Source organism: Globicephala melas, chromosome 19, assembly GCF_963455315.2.
Source record: "Globicephala melas chromosome 19, mGloMel1.2, whole genome shotgun sequence".
In the NCBI taxonomy this organism is placed as follows: Eukaryota; Metazoa; Chordata; class Mammalia; order Artiodactyla; family Delphinidae; genus Globicephala; species Globicephala melas.
The window spans coordinates 49,102,579-49,124,951 of record NC_083332.1 but is presented as its reverse complement, the minus strand read 5'-3'; the positions used below and the strand labels follow the sequence as shown (position 1 = coordinate 49,124,951).

Here is a 22,373-nt window from a genome sequence, read left to right as displayed (position 1 = left end):
CCACCAAAAATGTATGAACATTCATTCATTTAGATGCCAACCGTCAAATGCTGCCAGGCACTGTGCTAAATGCTGAGGATAAATAAAACGGGGTCTCTGCTCTTAAGGAGTTTATAGTCCAGTGAAGGCCTAAGGGGTTTCCCTGATTCCACAAGCCAAGGGCAATGTCAAACACAAAATGAACCCCATTAAAGACAAAGCCCTTCCAGAACAGCCTGCAGAGTGAGAGCCCTTACACAAGATGTGTTGGAGGCAACAATAATGCTGAGATGAACACCTCTATTCAAGGACTCAACCGATGACTCAAGCTATGATAAAACTGAACATTCCTGAGAAACAGAGTGGGTGATGGACAAAACAGGTGTCACTGTCGCGTCAGCTGATAAAACCACGGCTATGGAGCCAAGTCTATACATCAGCTCTGGGTCTCCTACTCATTATAGCAATACTTATCATTATGACTTGCTGGCACTGGCGAGAGTCAGGGTAACCACCACTAGTGGTGGGAAAAGAGAGCATTCAAGAAAGTGGTGCTTGATGAGAGAAGCAGCTAGGTGGTTCTGGACATACTGGATGTTAGAGCTGAATGTGAGGGTCCTCTTAGCAAAATCCAAACCCTTTAGCCGAGGAGGAAACTAAAACCCAAAGCAGTTAAAGCAGTGGTTCTCAACCGGGGTGACTGTCCAGCCCCACGGGACATTAGGCAGTGTTTCTGGAGAGATTTTTGGTTGTACAACTGATGGAAAGCTACTGGTGTCTAGTGGACAGAGACCTGGGATGCTGCTAAAAATCCTCTAGTGCACAGGACAGCCCACCACAGCCAAGAATTATCTGTCCCAAAATGTCAACATTGCTGAGATTAAGAAACCCTGAGTTAAGGAATTTGCTGGAGGTCAAAGAATGTCACACCACAGACTAGATTAGAGGGGTCCAAGAGAGCATTCGGTAGTGCCGGAAATGTTCCGAACTCTACACTGTCCATTATGGTATCTGACAGCCACATGTGGCTACTGAACATGTCAGATATGGATAGTGTGACTGAAGAACTCGATTTAAATTTTTTATTTTGTCTTTAATAATTTAAATGTAAACAGCCAAGCATGGCCAGTGGCTACCCTATTGGACAGGGCAGGACTACAGTCCGTATTTCCTGACGCCCAGACCGGCATTCTTTCAGTTTCACAGCCTGCTCTTTTCCACTCTTCTGAAATGACCCACCCACCAGACTTTATCACAACGATTTGGCTGGAAAAAATACAAAAGTAAGGTAACAGCAGACAAATCTTAAAATGTTCACAAACATTTTGTTTTGTAGATTGCGAAAAAAGCAAAACGGCAGATCATGGTTACACATACAGTGGTCCCCCGTCATCCGAGGTTTCAGTTACCAGTGGTCAACCGCAGGTCCAAAATATTAAATGGAAAATTCCAGAAATAAACAATTTCTAAGTTTTAAACTATACGCTGTTCTGAGTGGTGAGATGAAATCTCCTGCTGTCCCACCAGAACATGAATCATCCGTTTCTCCAGCACATCTATGCTGTATATGATATGTACCCATCTAGTAGGGTTATCAGATCGACTGTCGGTATAGCAGTGCTTATGTTCAAATAGCCCTTATTTTACTTAATAATGGCCCTAAAGTGCAAGGCTAGTGATGCTGGCCATTGGGTTATTCTCTTACTGTGCCTAATTTATAAATTAAACTTTATCATACATATGTATGTATAGGAAAAAACAGTATATAGAGAGTTTGCTACCATGCAAGGTTTCAGGCATCCACTGGGTGTCTGGGGACGTATCTCCCACAGATAAGAGGGTCCTACTGAACACGTAATAAGACTGCAGAAACAAGAAAGGTCAAATTATTCCTACTTCCGCTTGCACGGAAGCGTGATATGACAGAGGTAAAACAAAGCCCTCTGAGCCTTGAGGTTTTGGCTTATTTCTCCACTTGGTCAACTAAGTATCCCTTTCACTTCTCAGAAGCTGGGTAAGAAATGAGGCAGGTCAACATCCTTAGCAAATTCTCACGCTTCCCATCTCCCTCGCAACAGAGGCCAGTCTCTGATTTGCTCGTTTTGATGGAGACCACACTGAGGACGCAGCTGTGTTAAGCACCAGATATACGTTACGGCGCTACATTCTCACCGCAGCCCTAAGCAGCACACATACATTACGTCGCTTCATTCTCACGGCAGCCCTTTGGGGCATCAGTAGGTTAAAGAACTTGGCCCACGTCACACAGAAGCAAAGCTGGGACTGCCAATCTCCTGCTCTTAAGCACGGCCCTAAGGGCCTGAAACCTGGAGTACCAACACTGGCTGCAAAGGCGTGAGGAGCTGCCCGGAGGAGCGGGACCCCTGCAGAACCAGGACGGAGTCCCGGCTCCGCTCTCCACGCCTATCCCGGGTGCCCGCGGCTCTTACCTGTCTATCTCCAGCGCTGCCACCTTCAGCTTTCGTAGAGCTTGTCATTGAGGGCGCGCATGGTGTTGGGCGTTAGCAGCGCGAAATCCTTCTCGGGGTTCATGGTGGCAGCTCGGGGCGTTCCCCGGAGCCCCGCGACGACTCAGCCCGCGGCAGCCCGGGCCGCGCCGGGGCTAGGGGAGTCTGCGGCTCCGCGCTGCCTCCGGCGCCGGCTCATGGACCACGCCGCCCCGGGCCGCCTGTCTCGCTCCGCCGCCGCCGCCGCGCGCCGCCTCGGAACCGGGGCCAGATCCCCGTCTCAGCACACCTGCCCTCGACCGCCCAACCGGTCAGGCGTCCCACTTGGAACCCGTACCGCAGCTCTTAAAGGGTAACAGCCATCTTACTTGAATCAGGTGACTCTGCAGCAGCTTCCGCCTTCCGCCGCTAGGACCCGCCCCTCTCCAGCCACGCTTCCGCACGCACCTGCAGGGTGTTTGGCCACGCCCCACACGGCTTCACCTTCTACCCTCACACTCCAGCTTTCGACCCCAACAGCCTGAATCTGGTTTGAGACCTGCTTAATTGGGCCTGTATTACATGCAGTCAACTGCCCGCACGTGGTAGGCTTGGCACTTGGTGGGCTTCTGTAGATGTTCGTGAGAACGAAGGGGCTCCTGGAGCCTGACTCGCTTAGGATAATTTATTCTATACTTGCTGAATCTGCTAGTTCATTCACTACTTAGTCACCAGTCAATATCTCATATGCCAAAGTTTCCCGCATTGGAGTAACACCATCTTGATTTTCGCTATGTCCTAGCCACTTGTACTGTTATTTTAAAAGTACTTGCTAATCAACTCACTTTAAAAAAATCTTAAATTCATTCTTTAGCCTTGCTTATGCCTTAAAATCATGGGTTTGAGTAGTGACATATTTTTCTAAAACATATAAATTGCAATTAAAAACAGAACCATCTGCCTACCATCTAAAATCTCAGGTACCAGCAGTGGCTGTCACCTCACCATTTGGGACTCAGGATGTGTTTATCATGCTCTGATACCTTGCAGGGCTGGGTTACAGACAGCAGAAGCCCCAAATGTGTTGATTGCAGGCCTCCAGGTGCAGCCACTATAAAGTGGCCCCTCCAAGTGCTTTGAAGTTTCACACAAAATGGTGGAACAGAAGTTGAAGCTGTGTGATAAAAACCACTTTATGGATGCAGTGTGGCTAAAGATACAGTAACAGGGAGATGCATCAGAGTTCCTTATCATAAGCTTCCATAGTGAACAGGGACTTAGGGCAAAGCTATAATACCACAGTGGAACCCAATGAGGATTAATACTGTTAAAAAACAAAATTCACCTGAGTAAATTTGAGGATCTAATTGGCTTTATTCAACAATTCATGACTCTGGCAGCATCCCATCTAGCAGACAGGAGCTTCAAGGAGCTCAACAAAATGGAAGGCTTTTATAGGCAGAAGGGGGTGGCAGCTAGGAATGAAGTAGATTGTTTCAGGCATGTCACCTTCCTTTGGGGAAGGGGGGTGTTTATCATGCAGATTACTTCACCAGAGCTGATCAGGTAATTCCAGATTAACTAGTTAAAGGTCATATTGCTGGGAGAAGCTGAAACTACAAGTAGGTTAGATATTAAGTCTTGGTTTGCTGACATGAGTTTAGCACAAGTGAATCAATTTGGGGCCTGTTTCTTTTTTTTAACAATATGAAATAACACTGGTCGTACTTTTTTCTAATGAGTGAAAAGCAGTCCTGTAAAGCTTATAACAGTCTTGAAAATGGAGTGTTATCCTCAATCAACAGATCAGAATCTATGGGACACAAGTGAGGGGCTATGGTACATAGAATTCGAAGATGGTCCCTAAGAGTCCCACCCTTTTTGCTATACACCCTGGGCAATCCCCTCCCTTCAACTGTGATTAAGTCTTGTAAATATGATGGACTGTCATTCTAACAATTGTCATGTTACATAGCAGAAGATATTTTGCAGATCTAATTAATGTCCCTACTCAGTTGACTCTGAGTTACTAAAAAGGGAGATTATCTTTGGTGGGCCTGACCTAATCAGCAGAGGCCTTAAATGAAGTTAGGAGAGATTTTAAATGGGAGAGATATTGTTCTGCTGGCCCTGAGGAGTCGATAATAACAACAGTGAACTGTCTATGATGGATCACTTGGTAAGGACCTGAGAGTGGTCTTTCGTTGCTAAAATTGGTCCCCTGTTGTCAGTTGCCAAGAAAATGATAGGTCAGTGAAATGGCTGCCAGGAAATGAATACTGTCAACACACTGAGGGAGTTTGGAAGATAATCTTTCCCCAGTTCAGCCTCCAGATGAGGATGCAGCTGGCTGGCATGTTGATTTCAGCCCGTGGGAGCCTGAACCAAGAACCCAATTTAGTACCTTTTGGACTCCTAACCCATGGCAACTGAGATAAGACATTTGTGTTGTTTTAAGCTGCTAGATTTGTGATAATCTGTTATGCAGCCATAGAAAACAAATACAGGAGCCATCCCCCAACTCAGCAAGTCATGGGGTAATTGTGTCTAGAAAAATCTGTGAAAAATGTGCTTTCCTTTACTGGTGGGGTTTTCACAGCTTTTAAAACCCTTGCCAACACAATCTGACAAATGAAGGTGGGTGCACCGACAACCTGAAAACTGCCCCCAATACAGATTCATCTCCAGAAGAAAATGTATTGCTTAATAGGTTCCTCCCCTTACCTTGATACCAAGTAGCACTGATAAGGACATTTCTAAATGTCTTGCAAAGTTTTTGTCTTTAGAATTTTGATGATGGTTGAGGTAAAACAATGCAAAAAAAATCAATGGGAATGATTTGGATCTATTTCTTTAGTGTGTATTCATTTCCACTAGATCCATATCTAACATAATATTTCATCTGTTTCTTTTGCTGTTTGGTTTGGCTTTTTCTTAAAGGTGAACTGAATTTCCCATGGGTCATAATGTGATACAATTTTTTAACAATTGAAACAGTAAGGAAATGTTTTTTTTACCAGAAGGAACTCTTTTCTTCTGTAATCACATTCTGGCCTAGGTTGCTAAGAAACCAGTTTTTCATTTAAGGCTGAAACCAATGCTTTGTCCTACCTTTAGTTCAGAAGTTCCTGAAAATAACGGTTACTTTTTTTTTCTGACATCTTGGAAAATGTCAGCTAGTTAAGGTTATTTATGCATAATTGGACTGGCGTTGGTACTGAGAATAAAGCCCAAGGGCCACCATTGCCTTCTCTATGTGCTCACTTCTCCTCTGTCCCTGGTGGCCAGGCCTGCCGTGCTCAGACTCTTCCAGACTAGTGGATAATTAGTATGTCTGGTTGCACAGTGGCCATCATGTCACAGTTATAACTCATCTGCACATACGTGTGATGAGGCCTGGTTGGTGTTACATAACTTATGGGCATTGTTGCAAGAGGGTGCTGGTGACACTGTAAGAAACTGAACCCGAATCTTGAATTGCACAAAGCAGTTTCTCCAACAGCAGTGTGGTTTTGCTGCAGTGTCAGGGCAACATGTTGAGGCCCAGTATGAGAGGTTTGGGAGATCCCAAACTTGGGATTTCTTCAGATCCAGCAGGCCCTCATGACGTCACAGTATCATCACCTCTGACCTGAGGCAGGACTCGCCCAAAGAAGTGGTTAGACTTAGGATGCCACACTCACCAGGGCCTCTGTGTCGAACAGTGTCAGGGGGCCTCATTCACGTTGTTTTCCGTGCACAATGGTCTCTGGGATTGTGCCACCTGGGCCCTGATATTTTCTGAACACCCCCCAGTGAGATGTCTCCTGGTTTCCTTTGCTGAGAATGCGTCCTTTCAAATGTAACTTCTATTAGCTTTCGTCAGAATGCTTGTTTTCACTAAGCCTCCCCTTCAGCTCTCTGCTGAGCGACATTCCAAACTTGCCAATATGAAACGATTTTGTCATTGCCTTTTTTGAGGCCAAGAAAACATAAGAACCACCTATAGGAAAGCGATGTACCCCATCTCAAGTCATCCGGGAAGGGGGTTCATGCTGGGGCAGGGTCTGAGCTGGTTGCTTGGTCCCAGGGAGGCCGGTCTGCCTCCTCACTCCAGGCCTGACTGAGGCTTGGGCTCTAGACTCAGTGGCTTGGGGGGAGCTGGAGCGGGGCTGAAGGAGGGGAGCTGCCCCTGGCCACCTAAAGGCACCATTTTGCAGGTGGTGACACTGGGAAGTGGCCAGTTTCTGTAGCAGCCAGTGTCTGGGGTGGTGGCTGGAGCCCTGCAGCCCCAAGGGAACATATCTGAGTCCTTCACAGTTAGAGGAATCTTTTTTTTTTAATTAATTAATTTTTGGCTGCGTGGGGTCTTCGTTGCTGCGTGTGGGCTTTCTTTAGTTGCGGTGAGCGGGGGCTACTCTTCGTTGCGGTGTGTGGGCTTCTCATTGCGGTGGCTTCTCTTGTTGTGGAGCACAGACTTCTAGGTGAGCGGGCTTCAGTAGTTGTGGCTCGCGGGCTCAGCAGTTGCGGCCTGCGGGCTCTAGAGCGCAGGCTCAGTAGTTGTGGTGCACAGGCTTAGTTGCTCCGTGGCACGTGGGATCTTCCCGGACCAGGGCTCGAACCCGTGTCCCCTGCATTGGCAGGCGGATTCCTAACCACTGCGCCACCAGGGAAGTCCCCGTTAGAGGAATCTTGAGTCTCATCACGCTCCGACTGTGACCGTGGGTGCTTTAGCCAACTTCTTCACGGCTTCCTCCGTCTTTCCTGCAGTCTTAACGATTGTTTATCATACTAGGTTTAGAAGTGTTGAAAAGGCACCCGTTTAGAAGAAGGTGGTGGTGGGCCAACTGCTCCCCTCCCCCCAGCTCTGCCTCTGGGGAGTGGGTGGGAGGAGGGACTTTGCGGGGCGGGCAACCATTTCATTCACTTCGTCTGAAAGCAGAGTTGGTGAGATCCTCTCCAGGGCTCTAATGAAGAGCGTTAGGGCTGTGGATTCAGCAAAGTCTCAAGTTCTGCTGGTGCCTTTAAAGCAGTGCTCTGCACTGCAGTGTGCACACAACCCCCCTGGAGGTGTCATTAAAATGCAGATTCTGGGGCTTCCCTGTTGGCGCAGTGGTTGAGAGTCCTCCTGCTGATGCAGGGGACACGGGTTCGTGCCCCGGTCTGGGAAGATCCCACATGCCACGGAGCGGCTGGGTCCGTGAGCCATGGCCGCTGAGCCTGCGTGTCCAGAGCCTGTGCTCCACAACGGGAGAGGCCACAGCAGTGAGAGGCCCGCGTACCGCAAAAAAAAAAGGGGCCCCAGAGTCATACACTGCTAAGTGCTGTATGATGGAAGGTCATGAGTGTAAGACCTGTGTCATCTTATTAAACATGAGCATTATTACATAGTGCTTGGGCTTTGGAGATATATTAAGAGACTAAATGAAGAGACTTGTCCTTGTCAAGTAAAATATAGCTGTTTCGTGTAGTTACCATGTTTAATATGGAATATCTATATTTCATACAGATATCTGGAATTCATATAATGCAGAAATAAGTGCCCCTGAATTGAACTGGAGGATAAAACAGTACCTTTAGAATTCTGATTATTTTCTCTATTCTTCGCAGGGCTAGAACCACACATAGGCATTAAGGCTGAGGCGACGGCTTTTCCATGATGCCGCGGGCCCTGGTTCCCACTAGGGGGTGATCCCCTTCAGGTAATAAACCCATTTAATTCCAGTGTCGCTGCCTTCGCCGGGAGGGCAGGCTACAATCAGCTTGCTGGTGATGGGTGTTTTGCTGCCTGATGGGTTTCCTCCAAAGTAGACCGTGATGTTGTTGATCTTCTTGGGCTTCACGGAGTCTATGGCGCGGACAGAGAAGGCTGGGTTCTCCACCGTGAAGGAGAAGGTGACCGGGTGGTAGAAGACGTTCTTGAAGGAGATGACTATGTTGCACCCGGCTCGGATCAGGAAGGGGCCTTGCGGCTTGGGCGGCAGAGCCACTCCGAAGAGGGGGATGATGTACTCGCCACCCACGAGCGATGACAGGCTCAGGATGCCCTTGCTCTCGCCCAGGCGGCTGGGCTCGAAGTATACCTCCACACTCGCCTCGGTGCCGCCCTGCACCCCGGGGGCCGCGGAGATGAACTTTTCCGTGTGGAAGTCTGGACAGTCGGTCTGAAAGGAGAACAAACGCGCTCAGCTCACCCAGGACTCTGAAGAGCAAACCAGCAGTTCATGTCCGTCCCCAGCCCTCCACCCTCCGCCATGAGCAACCTACGCTTGCGTGAGGACGGGCAGGTTACACAAAAGCTGTGCCCTTAAAACTCCCTTGAAGAGTAGGTGTTACTAGTTTATCCCCGTTTTACTACAGAGAAACCAAGGCCAAGAGATGTTAAACAGACACACAGCGGGATGATATGGGCGGCAGTCCTGGGTGCTGCCCCCCCGTATCCCGTGCTTCTTTCCTTCCACTGCCCCTGGAGGACCGGAGACTCTGGCTCCTCGTGGACGGGTGGGACTAGTTCTGGACAATAAGTTGAGAGGAGAAGTGCAAAGTGTCCCTTCCACACTAGAGCATTTATTTGCCAGAGCAAGTCCCTCTGGGGTCTTTTCACCCCTCTGCTGCTATGACTGGAAACATCTGAGATAGTGGTTGCCCCTCAGCCTGGATCCCCGGGTGGCTGTGATGAGCAGAGTCCCCTGCTGACCTTCCCTGGATAGAGAAGCACGAATGGGAGGCAAACCTTTGTTGTTTTAAGCTACTGAGATGTTGGGGCTGTTTGTTACTACAGAATAACCAGGCTTCTCCTGACGGATGGGGATGATCAAGAGCCTATGCCTCTTTAAAAATCGTGAATCACTACGTTGTACACCTGAAACTTAAAAAATCCTGTACATCAACTCTACCTCAGTTAAAAATAGAGCCTATGCCTTGTGACCATGGCCATGGGACTCTGATGAGAACTGGGCACACGGCCACCCAGTGTAAGGCTACACTCCTAGCTCCCCTTGTTGCTGGGTGTTGTCACATGAAGTTTTCTTCAGTGGAATGTGAGTGGCAGTGATGTATGCAGCTTCCCCGTTTTCCCCAGGTAGCTGGCTGCAATGTGGATGTCACAGTAAACCATCTTGGTCTGTGTGCACCGCAGCAACTCCCTATAGAGGGAAGAGCATCAGGAAAGAAGGGTCTGGGTGCCTGATGTCACGGAGCTGCCATTCCAGCCCAAACTGCTTTTGCGCACACTGCTATCTGAGAGAGGAATAAACTACTATTTTGTTGGTTTGCGGGGCTTTCTGTTTCAGTAGTTAATCCTATATTCACACTGATTTAATAGCTAACACATATGGAACACTTACTATGGGCCAGGATTAGTTTTATATACCTATTTAAAAATCCTGACAGCTATCCTGTGAGAGTGTTAGTAAACTATTCATACAAAGAGTAAACGGTGAAGCCAGGATTCAAATCCAGGTCTGCTGGATTCCACAGCCGGTACTCATGACCACTAAGCTCTATTGTCTCACTGTACTGACCACTGAGTATGTTGTGGGAAGCAAAACTCCCCCTACCCCAACCCCAGCTTGTTACGCTAGAAAGTCTGTGAGGAAGAACCCAGGCCTGGTATTCTTTGTTTCTAGCTGGGAGTTTCCAACTAGATAAAGCACTTGAGTCTGAGTTTCACATTTCTGCACCCGCCGTGTCCCCCTCCCATTATTTTGGAGCCCAGACTTCTGGAAAGCATAGGGCAGAGGGTGAGGCAGGGGCTGCTCACCCTGCAGTAGTATTCTGTCTTCTGCCGGGCGTAATTGGTGAACTTGGCAAAGATGCTCTGGCCACTGCCGAGAACAGCCTGGAAGTGGACAGGCTTTTCAGGCAGTGCTGGCGTGGTCTTCAAACTGAGCTCATATGGGTAGTAACCCAAATCACTGTTGTGCAGTGTTAGTTTCCCGGAGGTTTCTCCAGCTTTCAAGGGCTGGAATTCAAATGAGAATGTGCCCTGCAATAGAAGATGAAGGCTCGGGTGACGCTGAACGTCTGACCCATCCTCTGCCCCCCGGTGACCTCACAGCAGGTTGGTAGCAGATGCTCATACTGACCTTGAGCCTGGGGGACCTCTGTCCAAACCAGCCCACTTTTCCTCCTATGGACCCCTTCTACCTTTCCCTAGTCTGGGTATTTCTATATCTGGAATCTCTTTGAATCTAAAAAAAGGTACTGGATCCTCTCTTGAGAAGCATAATTATGGAGATGGGGGTGGGTGGGCTGGAGGGGCAGGAGGGCTGAAGGTCAGGCAGTTCTTTCTTTGCTCGTAGCCCATCTCTGAACAGTTTCCTGGGTTCTATCATCATTTGGGGGAGGCCTTCTCCTTCCTCTATTATCATCCAAAGCAAAACAAAACAAGAACCAAGGAGTACTGCTTATAATAGCAAAACAAGGGAAACAATTCAAATGCATTAGCAGTAAGAGACTGGGTAAATAAAGTATTCTTTATTCACGTCAGTGGAATATTACGTAGCCATTACAAAGGAAGAGGCAAAGCTCTAAGCGTTGAAATAAAAGGTGCTGGTAATATTTTAAGTGGAAGAAAGAAGGTTCTAGAAATGTATATAAAGCTCTAGAAATGTATATGAGCTTATTTTTGTGAAGAAGATTATGTCTATGTATGTACAGAAAAGAGACAAGGGTATGTCGAATTGTTACCAGTAGTTATCTTAGGATGGGGGAAATGGGACTGTGGGGACTTTTACTTTCTATTTCATGTACTTTTGTAGGGTTAAAATTTTGTTTTTATCATGAGTAGGTATTGTTTTTGTTTTTTTTTAAAAAAAAACTACTTCTGGGCTTCCCTGGTGGCGCAGTGGTTAAGAATCTACCTGCCAATGCAGGGGACATGGTTTGAGCCCTGGTCTGGGAAGATCCCACACGCCACGGAGCAGCTAAGCCCGTGAGCCACAACTACTGAAGCCCGTGTACCTAGAGCCCGTGTTCCGCAACAAGAGAAGCCACTGCAATGAGGAGCCCGTGCACTGCAATGAAGTGTAGCCCCTGCTCGCCACAACTAGAGAAAGTCCGCATGCAGCAATGAAGACCCAGTGCAGCCAAAAATAAAATAAATTAAATTTATTAAAAAAAAAAAAAAGAAAACTACTTCTTCCTGAACAATAAAATAAAGAGGATATCACTAAAATTACTGTAGATGTTTAACAGAGAATACAGTACAAAAATTTACATGATCTTACCACAATTAAAAAAATTTGGATGAAAATGGACAAATGTATAAACAAATATAAATTACAGAAACAGACTCAAAAAGATAAAGAAAACCCATATAGTCCTATAACCATGAAAGATATTTAATCAATAATAAAACAAAAAATTTCCCTTAACAAAATTCCAGATCACAAAGCTTTACTTTTAAGTTCTACCAATCTAATATTCCACAAGTTCTTCCAGAGAAAAGAAAAAGAGGAAACCTACCTCAACTTGACATCAGAATCCAACAAGGAGAAAGGAAAATTGGATGCTAGTTTCCCTACTGAACATATATACAAAATGTCTAATAAAAATGTTATCCAACTGATCCAGCAACATATAAAAAAGAGAATACTACATGACTAAGTTGGGCTTATTCCATGAATGAAAAGTTGGTTTAACACTGGAAAAACCAATCAGTTGCCACATTAACAAATTAAAAGGAAAACAATCAAATGAGCATCTCAATAGATGCAGTAAAAGTATTTGATAAAACTCAGCATCCATTCATAGTGTTTTTAAAAAAGCTCTTAGCAAACTAGGGATAGAAGGAGATACCCTTAATCTGATAAAGGGTACCTATAAGAAACCCAAAACAAACATCATAATAAATGGTGAAACTTTGAAAGCTTTCCCTTCAAGATCAGGAACAAGATAATGCCTTCTGTTGCCTTTCTGGTCAACATTGTTCTGGAGGTCCTAGATAGCCCTATAAGGCATGAAAAAGTACTTAAAGGAAAAGGTTTAGAACGGAAGAAACAAATTGTAATTACTTACAGATGATATGGTTGTACATGTACAAAATACAAGAATCTACAATTTAAATTATTATTAAGTGAATTTTATTTATAAGCTGTTTGGGTAAAAGGTGATATACAAAAATCAGTTACATTTCTAAATGATTGCAACAAATATTTAGAATATGAAAATTTAAAAAGATGCTATTTATAATAGCATCAAAATATACAAAACCTAGAAATAAATCTAACAAAAGATGAGTAAAGCCTCTACGTAGAAAACAAAAAACATTATTGAGAGAAATTAAAGAAGACTTAATGGAGATTTGCTCATGGATTGGAAATCTCAATACTATAAAGATTCAAATTCTCCCCTATGACAGACAGGCTCCAAGATGGCCCCCAGTAACCCCTACTTCCTGGTATTCACACCCTTGTATAGTCCTCTCCCACACTGAACCAGGTTGGTCTATGTGACCACAAGTATGTGGCAGAAGAGATGGCGTGTCACTTTTGGGATTAAGAGGAAAAGACTGTGGTTTCTGTCTTGTGCATGCTCTTTCTTCTTTGCTGCCTCACTTTCTTTTATTTTTTTAATTTTTAATATTTTTGGCTGCGTTGGGTCTTCGTTGCTGCGCGCGGGCTTTCTCTGGTTGCGGTGAGCGGGGGCTACTCTTCGTTGCGGTGTGCGGGCTTCTTATTGCGGTGGCTTCTCTTGCTGCAGAGCACGGGCTCTAGGCATGCAGGCTTCAGTAGTTGTGGTACGCGGGCTGAGTAGTTGTGCCGTGCGGGCTCAGTAGTTGTGGTGCATGGGCCTAGTTGCTCCGTGGCATGTGGGATCTTCCCGGCCCAGGATCAAACCTGGGTCCCCTGCATTGGCAGGCGGATTCTTAACCACTGCGCCACCAGGGAAGTCCCCTCACTTTCTTTTAGATCGTTCACTCTTAGGTACGTGAGCTGCCTCGTTGAAAGCAGCTCGCGGGAGAGGCCACACAGTGAGGAACTGAAGCCTCCAGCTAACAGCCAGCAAGGAACTAGGACCTTTCCAACAACCAACCACATGAGTGAGTTTGGAAGCAGATTATCCAGCCCCAGTCAAGCCTAGGGATGCCTAGAGTCCTGGCTGACAACTGACATCCTCATGAAAGCCCCTGAGCCAAAACCACCCGGTTAGGCGGCTGCTCTTCGATTCCTGATCCTCAGAAACTGTGGAGGTAATAAATGTCTGTTGTTTTAAGTTGCTGAGTTTTGGAATAATTTGTTGTGGATCAACAGAAAACTTATACATTCTTTTTTTTTTCCTTCTGCACCACGCAACTTGTGGGATCTTAATTCCCCGACCAGGGATTGAACCCAGGCCCTTGACAGTGAAAGCGTGGAGTTTTAACCACTGGACCACCAGGGAATACCCCAGAAAACTTATACATTCTTAAAATAATCTATAGACTTAATTTAATCCCAATCAAAATCCCAACAGAGTTTTTTTTTTTTTTAAGGAACTTGACAAGCTGATTTAAATATATATATGGAAATGCAAAGGGCCAAAAATGCAATGCTATTCTTGCCAAGGTACTCTTGAAAAAAAAGAATATAAGAGATTATTAAGTCTTAATATAAAGCTAGAGTGATTGCTTGCTTGGCCATATATCAAACTATACTATAAAACTGTAATAATTAGGATGCCGTGGTATTGGTACAAGTTCAGAAATTGAGTCATTATTATATTATAGGAAACCTAGAACAGATCCATGCATATATGGACACTTGATTTATTTCACAAATGGCCGTGTAAATCAGTGCGGAAAAGACGGTCTTTGTAGTAACACAGTCTGAGATGATTATATTCACTTGGAGAAAAAGGAAACTTGACTCTTGCCTCACGTCATCCATTAAAACCAGTCAGGTTTTGAGCAAGCCGCTGCACAGTCTTCCCAAACCCCCACAAAACACTCAGACCAACCAGCTTAACGACAACATCTATAACATAACTAAGTGAAAAGATAAGCTACCAACTCCAAAAGATGGGTGAGTAGGGCTGATTATTCACAGCCATGAGACTGGTGTGAGTAAGCCACTGTCTGGGAGGAGTGGGAGAGAGAGCAAAGGAACATCAGTCTGAGAGCCAGAGAATCACCCTAGATGGAGGGTCCCACTCAACCTGGGAAACTCGATGGGACAACTGACAACAGCAGCCTAAGCTGGAAGGATGATCTCAGGCTCTAGTTTATCGCTAACTGCAAACATGTCACAATAAGATTGGGTGACGTGGGGCAGCTTAAAACCAAGTTACTTTAACTACCTTCTAAGACAAAACCTTGTGCTGAGAGAAACCTCTGAGAGTAGAATCTATTTGACTGTGACTGAGACACTTAGGGCAAAGGAAAGATAAAGCTCAGATAAAGGTGGGGAGAAAAAAGAAAAAAAACCCTAAAAAGTACAAAGCTGTATTTTAAAAAAATATTTGTGGTAACAACAGAAGAGAGAATCTTAGTTACGTGAAGCTACAAAAGCTATCCAGGGCCACCTTTTCCTTCTAAAAGCATGGAAAAAGTTAGAATGAACAACAGAAAAGGAATAAAAAAGGTGAATGATGAGCAGAATAATATTGCTATAGACAATGAAGACATGCCAGGAAGAGATCACTACAAAACAAAGAGAAAAAGAAAACATAGAACAGATAAGATAAACAGAAAGTACAGATTTGCATGTACACCTGAATACGTCACTATTTACACTCAATATAAATGATGTGAATGCTCAAGTGAAAAGGAAGCCTTGCTAGACTGGGTTAAAAAACCAAATCCATCTCATCTGTACACCGTTTATAAGAGACACGTTTAGATTATACGGATAGAGAAAGATTGAAAGTATGATGATTAAAAAAACCCCACACCATGCAAATGCTAACCAAAAGAAACCTATATTAATATTAGACAAAATAGATTTTAAGGCAAAAAGTGTTACTACAGACAAGGAAGATCACTTTATAATGAAAAGAGTTTCAAGTCACCAGAAAGATATTATAATTTTTATTTAACTAGTAATATAGCTTCAAAGTATATACATAAAGCAAAACATGACTGAACTACAAAGATAGACAGATACACAATCATAGTAGTATATGTTAATATACTCTCCTAAAACTGATTAAACAAGCAGACAAAACTATCAGTAAGGGTAAAGAAAACTGAACAACAAAACAGCAAATACATTCTTTTCAAAAAGAGAAGGAGGATTTTAAAAAAAGACTATATTGGGCCATAGAGCATGTCTAAAAAAATTCTAGAGTACAGAAATAATATGGAATATATTCTCTGACCACAAAATAATTTTAAAAAGTGGTAACTAGAAAAATCCACATCTTTGAAAATTAAGAAACTTCTAATAAACCAGGAGTCAAAAAAGAAGTATTAATAATAGTGAAAATTAGAACACTTTTGAACTTAATGATAAAAAATACTACATATAAATATAAAAACTTGTATGCTGCAGCTAAAGCAGTACTTAGTGGGAGATTTATAATCTTAAGTGTGTATATTAGAAAATAAAGAAGACTACAAGTTAATTCCCTAAGTGTTTATCTTTGAAATTAGTTAAAGCAACACTAACCCAAAGGAAGCAGAAGGAAGGGAATAACAAAGATAAGAGTGGAAATCAATCAACTAGAAAGCAACCATACAATAGAGCGTAACAACAAAGTCCAAAGATGCTTTTTTCGAAAAAAAAAAAAAAAAAAACAGTTGAGAAACCTCTAGCAAGGTTGATCAAGAAACAAAGAGAGAAGGCACAATAACCAATATTAGAAATGAAAAGGGGACGTCACATAAAAAAGGTAGTAAGATTCGTGCTGTGAGACCTAAAGTTCTTATGAGGTTGTCTAAAATGAAAAAACACGTCAGCCGGGCCTCTGGTAGCTCCCTGTGTGCTAAATGTGTCAGTGACAGGATCAAACATGCTCTCCTTATTGAGGAGAAGAAAATCGTTGAGAAAGTATTGAAGGCAAAAGCACAGAGTCAGAAAGCTAAATTAAAAATGAAGCTTTTTTTGACACTCTCTTCAATAAGTGGTGCTGGGAAAACTGGACAGCTACATGTAAAAGAATGAAATCAGAACACCTCCTAGCACCATACACAAAAATAAACTCAAAATAGATTAAAGACCTAAAAGTAAGGCTGGACACTATAAAACGTCTTAGAGGAAAACATAGGCAGAACACTCTTTGACATAAATCACAGTAAGATCTTTTCTGACCCACCTCCTAGAGTAGTGAAAATAAAAACAAAAATAAACAAATGGGACCTAATTAAACTTAAAAGCTTTTGCACAGCAAAGGAAACCATAAAACGAGAAGACAACCCTTAGAATGGGAGAAAATATTTGCAAGCAAAGCAAATGACAAGGGATCAATCTCCAAAATATACCAACAGCTCATGCAGCTCAATATCAAGAAAAACAAACAACTCAATCGAAGAATGGGTGGAAGACCTAAATAGACATTTCTCCAAAGAAGACATACAGATGGCCAACAAACACACAAAAAAGATGCTCAGCATCACTAATTATTAGAGAACTCCAAATCACAACTACAATGAGGTATGACCTCACACCAGTCAGAATGGCCATTATCAAACACTCTACAAACAATAAATGCTGGAGAGGGTGTGGAGAAAAGGGAACCCTCTTGCTCTGTTGGTGGGGATGTAAATTGATACAGCCACTATGGAGAACAGTATGGAGGTTCCTTAAAAAACTAAAAATAGAGCTACCATATGATCCAGCAATCCCACTACTGGGCATATACCTTGAGAAAAACCATTCAAAAAGACACATGCACCCCAATGTGCATTGCAGCTCTATTAACAATAGCCAGGACATGGAAGCAACCTAAATGTCCATCAACAGAAGAATGGATAAAGAAGACGTGGTACATATATACAATTGAATGTTACTCAGCCATAAAAAGGAACGGAATTGTGCAACTTGCAGAGAAATGGATGGACCTAGAGAATGAGTGAAGTAAGTCAGAAAGAGGAAAACAAATATATAATATCACTTATTTGTGGAATCTGGAAAAATGATACAGATGAACTTATTTGCAAAGCAGAAATAGAGACACAGATGTAGAGAACGGATGTATGGATAGCGGGGGTGGGATGAATTGGGAGACTGGGATTGACACATATACACTACTACAGATAATTAATGAGAAGCAGAGGAACTCTGCTTGATGCTCTGTGGTGACCTAAATGGGAAGGAAATCCAAAAAAGAGGGGATATACGTATATGTATAGCTAATTCACTTTACTGTACAGCAGAAACTAACACAACATTGTAAAGCAACTATACTCCAATAAAAATTAATTTTAAAAAATGAGGGTTTTTTGAGTACCAAAAAAATCAAAAAACAAAAAAAAAGGTAATAAGAGGATAGTAACAATGTTATACCAATATTTTCAGTATATCGATGAAATGGAAGGGCTCTTATTACTGACTCAAGAAGAAACAGAACATCTAAATAGTCCAATAACCCACTGAAAGAATTGAATCAGTAGTAGACGATCTTCCCACAAAGAAAACACCAGTTCTCAGTGGCTTCACCAGTGAGTTCAAAGAAGACATAATTTCAATCTTTTATAAACTCTTTCACAGAATTGAGAAAGTGAGAAAATTAGCAAAAGTGACACCCAAACTGAACAAAGAGTATGAGGAAGGAAAACTGTGGTCCATTCTCATTCATGAGCACAGAGGCAAATCTCCTACACAGACTATTACCCAACTAAAATCAATCTGTATGTAAAAAGGGAGTTATCAGTTTATGAAGAGTCTATCAGATTGGTAAACTTTAAAAAATTCTGACAATACCAAGGGTTGGTGAACTCGCATTGCTGATTGGCAGTTATCTACTGATTGGCAGTTAGAGGCAGGCGCATCCTATGACCCAGGGATTCCACTCCCGGGTGTACACTGTGGAGAGATACAGGCGCATGTGCATCAAGAGGGCGCTTGTGCAAAAAGAACCATAGCAGCATTTTCCACGATAGCCAAATGTTGAAACCAACACAAATGTCTGGCCATAGTAGGATGGAGATCTAAATTGTGGTCTAGTCATTTAGGATAGTCTACAGCGGTGAGGATGAATGAACCTCAGCTGTGGGCAACGGCATGGAGGACCGTCACAGTTCACAACTCTGAGCGAAAGAAATAAAACATTACAGAATGTATATAGTATGATTTCTTTTGCATAAAGTTCAAAAACAGGCAAAACTAAACTATATTGCTTAAAAGCAAGACATGATCATTACAAAATAAGGATAGTGGCAACTTTTAGGAGTCAGGGAGAGAGGGGTGTCTGGGGAGGTGGCAAGTTTTAATTTCTTGGCCTGGGTATTGGTTTAACTGATATTTATTTCATAATTTTTTGTTTAAACAAACATGTTTGCATGCATATACATGTTTATATGTACACATACATATATGTATATGTATGTTTTATATACTTTTCTGTATCGTTCACAGTGAAAAATATAAAAATACAATAAAATAAAGGGCATGGAGACTCTCTCTGAAGAACAAAACAGATAACTAGATTCTGAAAGTGAAGGAAGAGACGGAGTGGGAGTGCAGGGAACAGGCCTGGTGGGCTGAAGCTGGGGAAACAGAAGAGATTTTGATGGAATCCGGACAGTGAGAGTTTGGAGTGACAAACTGATGAAAAGAGCAGTCGATCATCCCCTGCCCTCCCGACCACCACCAAGGCTGGCCCAACTAAGGGATGCAGAACGTGGATCCAGAGGCCCCCTGGGCGGAGCCTCCAGCACGGATATGGGGGCGGGGAGCCCCTGGCAGGCAGGGCCATACCTCAGAGTTGGCCGGCACCACAAACTGGGAGGGCAGGCTGATGTCGGGCACCCTGCATTCCATGGAGAAGGTCACCGAGTAGGGCAGGGGGTTCTCCACCTTGATGGAGGCCGACGTGCTTTGCCGGACAGGGCTCACCATCTCAATGGTTTTGATGATGCCTGAAGGGATGACCTTGAAACTCACCACGTAGTATAGGAACTCGTTGGTCACCTCGTTTCGGAAGATCACCTGGGTTCACAGAGAGAGTGGGAGGAAGTGGGGCAGAGCAGAGGGGTTAGCCCAGGGTCCTCCGCCGTCTACACGATCCTTCTCCCTGTTCGCGGTGCGTGAAGCACAGGGACCAGGCTGACACAGGCCCTCCCAGCCCCTGTGAACCCTGCCAGCCAGCCCTTCTCTTCAGGTATTCCGCTCTGGCTTCTCCCAGGTGAGAGAGCATGAAGGAGCCTGGGTTGCTTTAGGAGAGGCTAGAGCAGCACCATCTAGTGCTGAAGATGGTGTCCCCAGTGGGGACAGCTGAGTGGCCCTGGAGAACAAGCAAGACCTCAAGAGGTTCATGTTGTGGTGGGCTTCACTCCAATTCCTGCTGCTGCTGGAATAGTTAATAATAACAATAATGATAATGATAGCATCTAACACTTGATTACTGTGTACTAGGCACTGGAAGTACTTATTTAATTCATACAGCTTGTAGGCAACATGACTATTCCCCTCACTGGTTTTTCTAAACATGAGCAAACGGGCTTAGCAAGTTATTATCTTGTCACCTGCAGAGTGGTATCAGAACCAGGATGAGAACCCAGGCTGGCCTGACTCCAGAGCTCACACTTGTAACTGCAGTGCGTTGTCCCCTCACCCCTGTGTCTGACCTGTTGATAAGCTGCTCCCCTTTTTCAGTTCTTTCCCTGGATGACTGATGATGTTGAGCGTTTTCTCATGTGCTTCTTGGTCATTCACATATTTACTTCTGTGACCTAGAGTCTACTCCAGTTTTTTGCTTTTTTTAATGCCTTGAGCTATTTATCTTATTACAGTAGGTGGTAATAGTTCTTTACATACCTGCCTTTTTACTTGCAATCTCTTCCTGTCTTTAAATTGAGAGTGCTCTGATACCCTCTGTATTTTAATTGGAGTGTTTAGTCTTTTACATTTAAAGCAATCATTTATGTGTTTGGGTTGAAGCCAGCCCTTTTGCTATTTCTTTTCCATTTGTCTCTTATTTTTTCATTCCTTGCTTGCTACTTTCCTGCCTTCTTTTGGATCAATGTGTAATCTTTTGTAATATATTTCATTTCCTCTACTGGCTTCTTACCTATATTTTTAAATAATAGATTTTTAGTAGTTGCTCTAGAGCTGACAACACAGCAGTCAGGAAATTGTCACAAGCCAGAGAGGACAATCACAGGACTCACTGCATAGGTTTCTCTTCTCTCTGATGGACTGCAGTATTGTGCTGCCTGCTGTCCGATGCTTAAGAAGAGTTACCTCAGATATTTTGTCCAGTTTTATGGTTGTTCATCGTGAGGGTCTAGTTACTCCAACATAACCAGAAGTAAAAGTGTTTTTGACTTTTAAAACACTTTTAGGTTGTTATTGTTCATTTCAGTATATATGTTACTGTAAAGAGATCCTGTGATCTGGGTTTGTTGTCATTTTTACCCAAAATTTTACTTGTATTTTATTTATTTTTTAAAAAATAAATTTATTTCTTTATTTATATTTTTGGCTGCGTTGGGTCTTCATTGCTGTGCATGGGCTTTCTCTAGTTGCGGCGAGCTGGGGCTACTTTTCGTTGTGGTGCACGGGCTTCTTATTGCAGTGGCTTCTCTTGTTGCAGAGCACGGGCTCTAGGCGCACAGACTCTAGAGCGCAGGCTCAGTAGTTGTGGCGCACGGTTGCTCCGCGGCAATGTGGGATCTTCCCGGACCAGGGATCGATCCCGTGTCCTCTGCATTGGCAGGTGGATTCTTAACCACTGCACCACCAGGGAAGTCCCTTCACTTGTATTTTAATAAATATATTTACTGGTATTTTTCTGTTCATACCTACAGTTTACAAATAGCTCTAATTCTCTTCCTACCCTTCTCTATGAATGAGAAAATCTCTTACCTCCCCATTTGCTTCCAAACGAAAGAAAATTTTTTTCATTGCCTTATTTTATCCCTCCCCTTGCTATTTCCTATATTGAGGTCACATGAAATATTAATTTCAGATTTCTTTTCAACAATTATTTGAAATTACCTATCAACTTAATTTTGATTCTTTGTTCATTGTATCCTGTACTTTCCTCTTGGATTCATTTACAAGAGGAATCATTTTGCTAATTAGAATTAATGTTTCATATTTTCCACTGTATCTGTTAACGTAAACATAAATTGTGTACAAATTATAAAAAGAGAAAAAGAAAATTTTTAAATTTTGTAGCACTTCTTTCAGATAGGGATTGTGTATATGGGTTGGTTACTTTGAGTCTCTGCATGTTTAAAAGTGTCTTTATTTTGCTCTCATGATAGTCTTGTCTGGAAAAAGCATTCGAAATTGAAAGTCATTCTAAACAGTTTGAATAGCTTACCCTATTGCTTTTGGTATTCAGTGTTTCCATGAGAAATCTAATGTTATTGTGAATATTACTTCCATCTACTTTCTCTAGAATTATTTAGGACTTTCTCTTTTATCCCAGTTTTCTGAAATTTTGTTCTCATGTACTTAGATGTGAGTCTGTTTTTCCTTGGTTGGCAACTTGGTGGGTTCCTTCAGTTAAAGACTCAGACTTTGTCAAATAGCTCTGGACATTTTTTTTCTTCAATTATTTCATAGAGTATTTTCTTCCTTTTATTATCTTGTTTTTCTGTTTCGGGAGCTCCTCCTATTAGATGGGTATTAGAACCTCTTGATATATATTTTATGTCTCATATTTCCTTTCAGCTTTATTGAGGTACAATTCACATGCTATACAATTCACCCATTTAAAGTGTACAATTTAGTGCTTTTTTAATACATTCACAAAGTGATCCAACCATCCCCACACTCAATTTTAGAACATTTTCACCACCCCCAAAAGAAGCCCTGTCCCCAGTAACAATCATTCCCACTTCCCCAAATCCATCCCTTATAGTCCTACGCACCACTA

General features: G+C 43.3%; 1 protein-coding gene across 1 annotated transcript in view; it reads right to left on the bottom strand.

Annotated features, from left to right (window-relative positions):
• Positions 1 to 7,794: 7,794 nt before the first annotated feature.
• HYDIN (HYDIN axonemal central pair apparatus protein) overlaps positions 7,795 to 22,373 on the bottom strand; it is a 435,992-nt gene continuing 421,413 nt past the window's right edge. The window contains exons 85-87 of the mRNA XM_060288997.1: positions 19,244 to 19,474; positions 10,168 to 10,392; positions 7,795 to 8,569 (exon numbers count right to left, since the gene is read on the bottom strand). Coding sequence (XP_060144980.1) covers positions 8,087 to 8,569; positions 10,168 to 10,392; positions 19,244 to 19,474 — 939 coding nt within the window. The 3' untranslated portion in view covers positions 7,795 to 8,086. The remainder of the gene's footprint in view (positions 8,570 to 10,167; positions 10,393 to 19,243; positions 19,475 to 22,373) is intronic.